This window comes from Ursus maritimus, unplaced genomic scaffold, assembly GCF_017311325.1.
Source record: "Ursus maritimus isolate PB19 unplaced genomic scaffold, ASM1731132v1 scaffold_6, whole genome shotgun sequence".
Lineage (NCBI taxonomy): Eukaryota > Metazoa > Chordata > Mammalia > Carnivora > Ursidae > Ursus > Ursus maritimus.
This window is the reverse complement of record NW_024426774.1, coordinates 55,358,563-55,370,845: the sequence shown is the minus strand read 5'-3', so window position 1 is coordinate 55,370,845 and position 12,283 is coordinate 55,358,563. Positions and strand designations below refer to the sequence as shown.

The following is a 12,283-nucleotide window of genomic DNA, read 5'->3' as shown; positions in this document are numbered from 1 at the left end:
CCTGTTTTGAATTCTGTGTTAAAGAAAACAGCCCAAATGGGAAAGCAAATAAGTTGACACTATTTCAATATATTGTGTTAAAATTCACTTTGTATTTATAAAAATCAGTAGATGATGCCTAATTTCAGAAAACAGTTATCAAATTATGTTTAATTACGAACTTTATTAGAGCAGAGCTATTTCTTAAGAGGCTGGAAGGGGCTGACAGATGTGGTTTTCTCTTTTTACCCCCCACCCCCAAACTTTGTAGAGAAGAATTCTGATTAGGTATCGAGATCATAAGCCGTTTTAGAAACAATCCCTCTTTCCCTTCATAACCACTGAGGTGACCATCTGTAGGAACCCACTTTCACACTCGCAGAGTCCCTTAGGCTAACCTTTCTACTCCTGACCTAAGCTGGAATAGGCGATGGCTGCTATTTTATTTTCTGCATTTTTGCTGATGTGCAGCGCCTCTGATTTGGGATGTGAAGCCTTGTTTTGCCAAGCTTTCTGGGAGGCCCTTCAGGGATGTGGCCTTTAGAAAAGCAGTGTTGGAACCAGATGGAAGGAATGTCACTTGGGCCCTGTGCTCAAGATCCGGGAAACCTTTAGTTTTATGTAATTTAGCACAAGAACAGTAAGCCATTACTTTGACGTGTTGGCCATAAGAATAGGCCAGTTCCTACTAGGAGGTAGTCACTGTGAACCAGGAAATCACTACTGCGGGAGCAAATACTGGTTGATAGGAGCACCGACTTCCCTGTTCCAAATCCGTTGTTCATCAGCACTGCTAGTTGCCCACTTTGGCAGAAGTCTTATAGCCCTTACTCCTAAATAAATACATTCTGTTCCCATGTCAGATTCACACTTATCTTTTGAATCAATTCTTCCATAGAGAAACAGCCATTTAAAAAGCCTTTATTTTCTTACCAGTCTTAAAACTTTGGTTTGAATTATCACATTGCCTTTCAAACTGTATTGGGTGCTTAAATATCCATTCATTCAACAGATACGTATTATTATTAATATTCATGATTATGAAGAGGCAGTATTACTTATTTTACAACTGCGGATACCCTTCGCTTTTCCCTAGGATAATTGACAGCATGCACGCACCGCGGACTCTCTTGCTCTCCGTGTTCCCCTCTCTTTGTGGTAGGGCCTCCTGGCACTGGTAAAGCCTCCTCTTCAGTGAACCTATTTGTAAATGAATCCTCTGTGGATTCTTTTTGCTCACTTTCCAATTTTTTCTCTCCCCAAATCATGTTTTCAAATCAAAATTCTTCTCATACAAATTTCTCGTCCACTTTTTCTATATACGTTAGCCAAAAGCTACTGCACATTTGACTTAAAAAAAAAAAATACTGATGCTCTTATTGTTTGGGCCTTCCCTGCCATTTTTAGGACAACCTTTTCTAAGGACAGTCCTACCATTTTGTTACCTTTTTCCTTCTGCAGTCTCACTGAACGTACTGTGGTAGTTTCCCAAGTCCCGTGGTGAGAGTTCAGTCTTCATGCCATTAGGAGGAGCCCTACACCACATTGTTAGCTTGCTTGCTCTCCTGATTCCTAACTCATCCTTGACACATCCTGTGTATACCAGGGAACTTGAACAACAACTGTCACTTGAAGAAATTATTTTCATTGTTTCCCTTACTCTGTACTATTAAGCAATGAACTGGAACCATTGTGTGTATGCTAAGGTGAGTATCGTAACTGCATTGAATTGCTCTCTAGTGTCTGTTCAGCTTTGTGTTTTTAAAACACAACAGACTGGGAAAGAAAAAAAAAGTTGCCAACTCTGTATTTTGTTTTGAGTTAATTATTTGAAAATGGTAAGAAATGCAAATATTCACAAGTAGAAGGTAATGCTGTAAAATGTCCCCATGAATGATTCTCAGTTGTACAGGGAAGACAAAGGTGGATGGCATGTATCCTTTCAGAAAATTTCAGAGTCTTTGTTGTTTTTACATTTTGTTCTATTTTTCTTTTTGTTTTTGAATAAAATAAGCTACAGAAGTAAAGCTTGGCAAAATCTTGACTATTGACAACACACAGAAGGTAGAGTGACTGTAGGGTACCGCAGGGTTAAGAGACCCAGGTGTAGGTAGAGGAAGTTGACGCATAACAAACACAGACTCTTTTCTAAGTGCCTTTGCTACGTGTGTAGGAAGAAGTGTGCGTGTGCTCAGCTCTTTCCCTACACAGCTTGTTAAAAGCAACTTCTTACTTTTTAAAGAAATGCAAGATCTTAGTTTTAAAATAGTTCCTTCTTCTGGCTTTACCTTTCTAATACAGAGAAAAATTACTTTCTTATCTTACTCAGTGGGTGACCACCTAGTTAGTAGCAGTAGACCTCTGACTCAAGTTTATGCAAGCCAAACAACTAGTTGCCAAAAGGGATACATACGTCTTTTTCTTGTCTTTTTTTTTTAACCTTTTAATTGGGATATAATCCACATACCATAAAATCCACCCTCTCAGGTATACATTTCAGTGGTTTGTAGTATGTTAGCAGCATTGTACAACCATTACCATTAATTCCAGAACATTTTTATCACCCCAGAGAGAAACTCCATACTCATTAGCAATTATTTGCTATCTGCCACTTTTCCCAGCCCCTGACATCCACCAATCTGCATTCTGTCTCTAGGAATTTGCCTGTTCTGGTTATTTCATATAAATGGAGTCATACAGTATGTGACCTTCTGTTCCTGGCTTCTTTCTCCTAGTGTGTTTTCAGGCTTGGCCATGGTACTGTGTGTGTCGGTATTTTTCCTTCCTTTTTATGGATGCATAATATTCCTTTGTGTGATTATAGCACATTTTACTTACCCATTAACCGATTGATGGATACCTGGGTTGTTTTCACTTGTCAACTGTCGTGACTAACGCTGCTCTGAACACTCATGTACAGGTTCTTGTGTGGACGGATGTTTTCTGTTTTCTTGGGAGTGAAACTACCAGGTCATATGGTAACAGTATGTTTAACATTTTGAGCAACTGCTGAACTGTTTTTCAAAGTAGTGCCACCATTTTACATTCTTCCAATAATATGTGAGGATTCTAGTTTCTCCACATTCTCACTGAGGCTTGTTTGTGTCTGACTTTTTGCTTGTTGCCATCCCAGAAACCATTGCCTACTTCAGGGTCAGGAAGATTGACACTTAGGGTTTTTTCCTGAGAGTTTTATAGTTTCAACTCTTACACCTAGGTCTTTGATCCATTTTGATTTAATATTTGAATGTGTGGTAAGGTAAGGGTCCAGCTTCATTCTTTTACATGTGGATACCTCACACTGTTTAATGAAAAGACTCTTTTTTTCCCCATTGATGATCTTGGCACTCTTATTGAAAATCAATTTTTCATTAACATACAGGTTTGTTTCTGGACTCTCAGTTGTATTCCACTGACAAAAAGGATAAATCTTAGCTAATGAGAATGTACATCAAAATTAGGTCACTGCTTTTGGATTTGAAAAAAGTTCATGAGACAACTTTTTATTTTCAAATTCTCCACAAGCATTTTTTCCTATACTCCAAGAAAACCAGATGACATAAACGCACAGTGACTACAGATAAAGACACAAACTATCAACTCTAAACTTTTTTTTCAATGTCCTGTTGCCTCTAAGTAGTGCCTCTGAAGTAAGGCCATTAGTAGAAAGTCTAGAGTAATCTTTACCAACCATTGCTTGGGTAAAAGCTTCTACCTTGCTCTCCTTTCCCATCCCCCAACTGCATTTCACAAATGAGAAAGTTTGTTTAGGTGCAATTTTATTTGTTACTGTGTTTTGTTTTGTTTTAAGATTTTATTTATTTGAGAGAGAGAGAGAGAGCACGAGTCAGCGGGGAGGGACAAGCAGACTCCACTGAGCAGAGAGCCCCACACAGGGCTCAATCCCAGGACCCCGGGATCATGACCTGAGCCGAAGGCAGACACTTAACTTACTGAGCCACCCAGGTGCCCCTGTTTGTTACTGTTGTTTTGTTGTTGTTGTTGTTTTAATTCAATTAGCCAACATATAGTACATCATTATTTTTTGATATAATGTTCAGTGATTCATTAGTTGTGTATAACACTCAGGGCTCAGCACATCACGTGCCCCCCTTAATGCCCATCACCCAGTTACCGCATCCCCCCACCCACCTCCTTATCCGCAACCCTCAGTTTGTTTCTCAGAGTCAAGAGTCTCTCTGTTTCTTACTGTTTTTAATAACTTTCTATTATTACAGAAGCCGTAAAATAGATTATAGAGTTAGAAAATATAAAAATTTAAACTTAGTTTCATATTCTTACCACTCAGATCAACATAACTCCTTTCAGATCATTTTCTGTGCAAATATATACATATGTGTGTTGTTTTAACCAAAAATGAGATTTTATAGTCCATGCCGGATTGAACTTACCTCTGCAGTCTGTGGTCTCAGGTTACCTGTCAACTAGAGTGCATCTTAATTCCATCTAATACCAAAGCTGTATTCAGATGTCTGCCCAGCCTCCTTCAGCCTAGCTTATCTACCCCCAACCCTTTTGTTTGTTTTCAGTTTTAACAGTAGCTTATTAAAAAGATCAGTCCACATGTCCTGCAGAACATCCCCACCTCAGGATTTATCTGTCGGCTTCCTTCAAGAAGTGTTTAATATGCTTCTCTTTTCCCCTTATTTCCTGTAAGCTAGAAATTATATCTACAAGTTTAATGAATTCGGATGAAACATTTTGGCTGGAACACAGCACAGGTGTTGTACTGCATCAGAAATTGCATAATAATCTGGTTGACTCCATCATCAGTGATGTTAAGATTGACCATTGGTGAGAGGCTGGCCTTTTCCGTTATACAGACACTCCCAGTCTTTCACTTCACTCTCTGGTTTTTCTTCATCAAACATCCACATAATAATTCTGCCACCATTTAAATGCAATTAAAATTGTAGGTTTTGAGCAGAAAATACTGGATTGCTATTCCATTCTTCTGAGAAACCTTTGAACTGAGTATCGGTTGGTCTCATGGTTTCGGTGTGCCTAAAGCCCACCCCTTGTTGAAGAACTTCGGTCCTAAAATTCTGATACTTGATTTTTCTGTCATTCTATTAAATCTTTTCATTTCAGCCTGAATTCAAAAGTGATAACAGAAGAGTCTAGGTATGAAATAAAGGTCCATATCTGTGTTTCCCTTCTCACTTCATCTCCTGACGTCCTGTTCCCCATCCCAACGACAAAGAAAATAATGAGGTAGAAGAAATCACTTCTGTCACACCTGATGTAGTACCAGCTATTTTACCATAAAAGAGAATTGGGCTTTTTAGAATCAACAATTTTAAATGAACTTTGGTCTAAAAATTAGTATCTGTATGACCGCAACTATTCTTTCAATATATTTAACATCCTGGAAAAAATCAAGGTTGGCTTACAGTCACGTGTTCAATTTGAGCCACATTTGAGGCTCACTTGACATTTCCGCAGCTCGCCATGTGGGAAGCCCTGGCTGGAGAGGAGTCCTTCCTGTCTGTGCTAGCACTGAACTGCTCACCTCTAATACCGAGAGCAGTGAGTAGTGTACTTCGTCTGCAGAACCCCTGGGGTTCCGAGATTCCCCTCTCCCCGAGCACGGCCTGCCTGTGTGCCTTCTCGGCCTCGGCGGCCAGCTCTCGTGCTCCTGCCCCTGGACCTGCTGTCTGCGTCCCCGCGGGGCCGAGACTGCTGTTTTTGAGCCGAGGGCTTTCTCTCCTGGAATTCCCCATGGGGGACGAAGAAAGCCCGAGGTTAGAATGACTTACACGGTCTTGTGCCAGACATGCTTTGTTTTATGTTGAAGTAATTTTGGTAGTTTCACGGGGTCGGGGAAATCCGGTTGGGTGAAGTTTTATTAGGGCCCCGGCATTATATTTCTGCTTAGTAACATTTTAAAAGTGTGCCCGGGCCGATGTTCAGCCTTAAGCCAATCTGTGAGCTGTACGTGGGTACGTGGGATGTCTGTGCGTCCGTGCCGGCAGTAAGGAGCACGCATAACTGGGGAGCACGCGTCCCTGTAAGACGCTCGGCGTCTCGCACAGGAAGCTCGCGCAGAGGTTTTACGAGGTGCGGGACCTGGCAGAGCAGTCCCCACAGATCGATAACTGTCTACCTTGAGAGTGGATTTTCTCCCGTTTGACCCACAGCAAAGTCACATTAACTCGCTTCTCTTTTTTCATTTGTCAATAGGAAACCGAAAAAAGAAGAGCACCTGAGTGAAGAAGCCATCAAGGTGATCGCTAGCCTTCCGGACTTAACGTTCATGCATGCCAAGGTGTTGATGTTCCCGGCCACGTTAACACCTTCCACAAGGTCCCAAGAGAAAGCCGACTGATAACTGAATTGGACAATTTCAATTGCTTTTCCTTCCCTCCAGCCCTCCCCTACCTACCATCAAAAGCATACCTGCTCTAATTAAAAAAAAAAAAAAAAAAGTTCAGCTGATTTGTTGGTAAGCCGCACTAGAAAGGTATACATAGTAATGTATATTTATTTACATACTGAAGTCCTAAATTTATATTAGAAAAAAATGTAAATAATCGGGGGTGAACATTTTTGAAGATTTATTCTTTTTGTGTTGCTGGGGTGTATACATTTATGTCTTTGTGAAATACACTGGTGGTGTCCTTCTTACAAAACTTTTGAAATAAAAAAAAAGAAAATTAAAAACTCAAATCTCCACTGTCTGTGAAATCCCCTTCAGTCTTTTCAGATTGCGTTGAATGTTCTATTTTTCATATCATATGTTGAATTACTTTTGCTATCATAAGTAAGCTCCAAAGTCCCCATTTAATTTTTTTTTTCTATTTTATGTGTAGTGGGTTTGTTTCAGATCTGACTTTTTGTTAACATTTTTGCGCTCTTTTTTAATCTTTTCAGTCTGGCACGTTGCCGTGTGACCTTTTGCAAGGTACTTGATCGCTTGCTCTTGTATTAACGGGGTGTGGATCATTGTCAGCACTTGATTGGAGGGGTTTGAAGAGATTGTGTCTGTTTTAAATCAGTTTGGTTTGGAGAAGGACCAAATTATATGAATGTCTTACAATGAAATTTACTTGTTAATGATTTTTTTGTTTTATCGTACCACTATTTTTTGAGGATTTTGCACAGTGTAAAATGACATAATCATAGATTGCTATGGTTTAGGCTGTATATACAGTAAAAACTATGGGTTTTAAATGTTTGGGGAAATTCCTATGGAAAAAAGAAAGACACGTAGAAGAACCTCTGACAAGGTTAATGTGCATGCCCAAGGTCTTTTGAGATTTCAGTGTGTAAATTTCCTTTTAGCTTACACAAAAATAAAATAATTTAAAAGAAATTTAGCCTGGTGTTTTTGTACTTTGGTATCAGGGAAAATCTGATGAATTTGGATGTGAAGGTTTATTCCATTTTAATGTATTTCAGTCCAGAGGAAATCATCTGGTAGGTCGGGCCTCACGTTTTTGAAAGCAGAAGGAATTAGGATCTGGCCCGTAGGAACTGGATCAGTACTAAGGTGAGCTGTTTTTATGTAGAACATGAGATCATAAAAGAAATTCCCATGATTCACTATAATGTATCTTCATCAGAACTGGCAAAGTTAAGTGAGCATTTCTAGGGAATTTTTTTCTTTTCCAGTAAATACATACATGATATTAATCACCTTCTCTGAGCCTTAACTTGAAAATGGGAATGATACTGCCTTCCTGTGGCGGTGATGTATTAAATAATAAATGTGAAACACTTGTCACGTGAGGAAAGAGTCAATAAATGGTAACCAGAACGTAGAGTCGGCAAAACCTGTGACGGCCCCCAGAGTCCCAGCAGGTTCAAGAAGCAATCACAGGTGAAAGGATCCTGTAAAATAACAAGGAATTGCGTTATTATTTAGACATGGTCAAGTGGGTCTTCCTCATGAAAGTGACCCTGCTTCAATGACACACAGAATGGATATTTCCTCTTAGAGCCATGTTTGGATAAGCCAGATTTCCCTTTTGTTTGTCCTGTTGGCCTGGGATGTTTTAATCACACCAGGCACATCAGTATTGGACTATCACGGGTTAAAGTCGGGACTCGCCTCGAGGACCAGAAGTGCTCGCCCCAAACCAGGGCTCCGGTCGCACGAGAGAGCAGTAACAGTGGCTGGTGAGGGAAGGCCTCAGGCGCCTCTCTGGGTCTCGGCTAAGGGAGAGCCCGTTGGCTGCACACAGCAGCTGACCATTTGTCCTGCTCAAAGTCAGCCAGGTGGACCCTGCAGACTTGGGGAGAAGACACTGAAGAGGCAGAGACCCTAAAAGCCGGTCACACACAGTGACGACTGGTTTAGCAATCAGCTTTGTGTCCTCGACACCTTAAAGCCGGCTCAACTCATCCTCTAGAGTCTCCACTCACTTGATGGCCAAATCCAAGTAGCCATACGTAAGTCCCCATTTAATCCAAGCCAGACTGGGAAGGATAGGAGAAATGTCCCTAAATTGAGTCATGTGTCACTACTATTTTTGTGAGTCATTCTTTTATATAGAAACTTTTTCCTCCCTCTACATGAGTATCATGGTCTTTATTTAGAAATTGCCACTTTTCATTCCCTCATGTTTCTTAAATCAGTTAGGATTAGGTTTGGCTGTAACAAAAACCCAAAATACTGTATTCCATGTAATAAGATTCATACTTCTGTCACATCTGAACTTCTCTGAGATGGGAAAGTGCCCTACAATCGGAGGGGCAGCCGTTTCACCCGAAGTGGTTTTTCGGTTAGTGATGTACAAGATAACGCTGTCTTACAGCCAAGAACCAGAGCTGATGAAACGTGGCAGTGGTGGCTTAAACCATAGAAGTTCATTTCTCTTGCAGTCTAGGGCTGGTGAGGGGGCTTCAGAAGATCGTCAGTGACTGAAGCTCTTGACAGTCATTTCGTCGTTCCACCATTACCCACACATAGTGTCTACCTCATGGCCCAAGGTGGCTGCTGATGGTTCGGCCACTATGCCTATGTTCCCGCCATCGACGAAGGAAGAGCGAAGAAGAGCGTTCTCCCTCTCGTTGAGAACACTTTCCATAAGGTAATCAAAATACTTCTAATGACTACCTCGTGGCCAAAACTTTGTCGCAGCGCCGTATCTGGCTACAAAAGAGACAGGGAAGTAGCTGTACTCTGGGCCGCCACCTACACGGGCTTCTAGTAGTAAGAAGGCGAGGACAGATGCTGTAGGACCACGGCAAAGCGGGGCCTTCTTTTCACCTCACATTTCATACAGCATTTCGCGGAGCTCATCAGACCTAGAGGAAGGAATTCCGGGATCGTTGTCTCGGGCTGGATCCGTTGGCTTCTGGTGTTTTCTTGTAAAAGGGAAAGGCATCTATAGAGGGCAGCACAGGTTTGCTGAGACCCGGGAGGAGCGCGCGCTAAGACAGCACGGACGGTGGCAGGGGGCGGCCTGGGGAGGCAGAAGGGACACCGGATTAGGCTGGGAGTCGTGTCTTCTAAATATAGTTCTCCACTAATCAGCGGTAGGATGTTGAATAAAATCCCTTTTCTAAGTCTCCAGTACTTCAGAGTCTGCAGAATTGAAAACTAGGGTAGGAAGAAACCTCGGAGAATCACAGAATCCTCGGGCTGGAAGGCGAGCCGGTCGGGCGCCCGAAAGCCGCCCCAGGAGCCCGGCGCGCTGGCCCCGCGGTGCCCGCACGGCGCTCGCGCCCCGGGCCTCTAGGCTGGGGGCAGGGCTGTCGCCGATTACACATTCGAAAAAGCCACGGATGAGTCCCTTCTGCAAGCTGAGGCAGTGGGAAGTCTACACCGGAAACTGACTCACGGCATCATGCATCTGTAACCGCAGAGGCAGGACCTGAACCCCGTTTTCCTGACTCTCCTGCGTCTCCCCTCTGAAGGGCTGGCCAGGCCGGCCGTGAACATTCGCGGGGACCTCGCGTGAGCTCCGGATCTCCCAAGACAGCCGCCAACCGTGCTTGCTTGGATGGCCAGCACTGACCAGCAGGACTTCTACCGAGTGGACACCAGGGTCCCCACAGCCTCCCGCGGTCGTGTTCCCGACAGTAAGTCAGCCTGACCTCCAGAGCCTTCCGTGTCGGTTATCCGTTGTCCCAGCTGATCCTCTGGGCCTGGGCTGTCGCGGAGAAGAGCGCGTCCCAATCACTTGGCATGATGTGTGTGAGCACACGGCACCTGAGATCATCGTCCTCTCTCTGCCCCTGGGCTCCGGGGGACCGACCCGGGCTAGCGCCTCCGCCGGGAAAGCTCTTCCTCACCAGCCAGCCAGCACCCCTCCCTCTGGGAGCCTTTCTGAGCACCCCCCACCCCGGACACCCCTCACCCCACAGAGCCGCTCTCCGGCCTCCCAGAGTGCTCAGCAAACCTCTCTGATAATGTAACACTCGTAATAAACCTGGCATACATTGATCACGAGCATTCCTGAGCCCAGACACGAGAGCTTCGTGCACACTTTCCCCAAATCCTCCCAAGGAACCCTAAGAAGTCCCCGAACTGTACCTGACTCCAGCTCACTGGTGAGGAAACCAAGACTTAGACATGATGTCACGTCCCCAAGGTCACTCGGCCAGGAAGAGGAAGAGTCTAGAACCCAAGTCTGATCCCAAAGGCTGAATGCTTCCCGCAGGGTATCAGCCTCTTGGCATGCTGAGGGGCTGTTAACTGCCCCTGTCACCTGGCTTTAGGATGACCCATCTGCTCTTCTTGCTCCTGCAGGCTGTGAGATCCTTGAGGGCAGGGTCAGCGTCTGGCCCAGATTTGTCCCCCTGGCGCTGGCACAGTGCCTGACACGTAGGCGAACTCTCACCTGGTTTGCTTCCTAAACCAGTTTATGCATAAGCCTCTCAGTGAAATGGATGGGGATCCTTCCAGAATCTGTGTCTTGCCTTTGCCTGCAAATACTGTAAACCCCACCTTGAGCCCCATCTGAATTTTTTCCAAAACATATCCTATTCTATTGACCACTGACTCAACCCTTCAAGCTCTGAAGCAAACCCCAAACACTACACCAAACTTCTGCGGCTTCCATTTTGTCAAAAGCTATTTGTTCTGGTTTGGTTTTGCCTCAGTCCTTGCCTCAATCCCTGCCTCGGGCGAGCAGCAAGTAGGGGCTGGACACATGGGGATCTGGGCCACTCCGGGGCACAGCTCTGTAGCCTACACCACCAGCGGCTCCTGGCTGAAATGGACACGGCTCCCGAGGATACTCCCAAACCTAGAATCATCTTGACCATTTCCCAAAGCGGGCCCGAGCAGATGGCTCTCTGGGAAATGGGAAATCAGGAAAGATGCCTCCCAGTCTCTGAGCAAGGCCCGATGTGACTCAGAGGGGCTCACATGACCACACCGTTGGGTCCTCAGACAAAGCTGGAGAGCCCTGAAAGGGGAGGTCACGCTGACAGTCACTACCCCCCACCCCCCAGGGACAGGACGAGGATGCCTGGCGGCATGCTCCATGATGCAACCTGCCCGGGCCATCCGCTCTCCCCTTTACCCCACCCCTTCTCTTCTGTCCTGTTATCCAAAGCAGGACTTGCGTTCCGGAGCTGGTGGCGGGCGGGCATGGTGGGGAGCATTGCTTCTGACTGTGTGGTTCCAGGCCCGGGCTGCCATCCTGGCCGCAGGACCCCAGACCCAGCAGGACGGCCGCCAGAGCAACCTACCCCAGGGCTCGCCTTCCCCTATAAATTCAAGCCTCCACCGAATGCAGACATTTCACTGAAATCAGTATTTTTACTCTGTGGGAGGAGAGAAGCGTGGCCCAAGGACCGTCCAGCTCCCCCCTTCACGCTCTGCCCGTGGGAAGCATGTTTGATGGGTTACGATTTGCTTCCCTTTATTTTTGCTGGGTTGCCGTGGGAGCCCGAACTGTGATCTGGGTGGGAGTCACTCATTCATCGGCTCCAGAGAACGGCGCAGACCAGCGTTGCACCCCTTGTCAGAAGGAACCGCTCTCCCTGGCTCCGAGGAGAGGCCAGAGCTCTCCCAGCCACCTCCTACCAGTGGCGGACCCTCCAGCGCCCCGGTCCCCCTCCCGGGCCTGGCGAGTCACCTTTCCCGGCCGCCCGGCCGCGGGGCAGCCACAGCTCGGCCCAGGGAACAGGGAGGCGTTGTTTCCCTGCAGCTACTATCTTGTAACTCCCTCTTAATTTACAATCTGTTTGCTGTTTCAGATGTTTGGAAAGAAAACTCCTTAGTCAGCAGCTCTGGAAAGCTTCATTTTCAGTGAAATCTGGACTCTTCTTTCCCACCCCAGATTTTTTTTTTTTTTTTTTTTTTTTTTTTTTTTTTTTTTTTTTT

At 45.0% G+C, this 12,283-nt stretch overlaps 1 protein-coding gene across 4 annotated transcripts in view; it reads left to right on the top strand.

Moving 5' to 3' along the window:
- AFTPH (aftiphilin) overlaps window positions 1-7,319 on the top strand; it is a 65,384-nt gene extending 58,065 nt beyond the window's left edge. For 2 of the 4 annotated variants that reach the window (XM_040623409.1, XM_040623410.1), the window contains 2 exons: window positions 5,092-5,214; window positions 6,184-7,319. In XM_040623409.1, the coding sequence (XP_040479343.1) occupies window positions 5,092-5,214; window positions 6,184-6,328 (268 nt within the window). In that variant the 3' untranslated portion in view covers window positions 6,329-7,319. The remainder of the gene's footprint in view (window positions 1-5,091; window positions 5,215-6,183) is intronic. The other 2 variants (XM_040623411.1, XM_040623412.1) reach the window with 1 other exon arrangement.
- The last annotated feature ends 4,964 nt before the right edge of the window (window positions 7,320-12,283 follow it).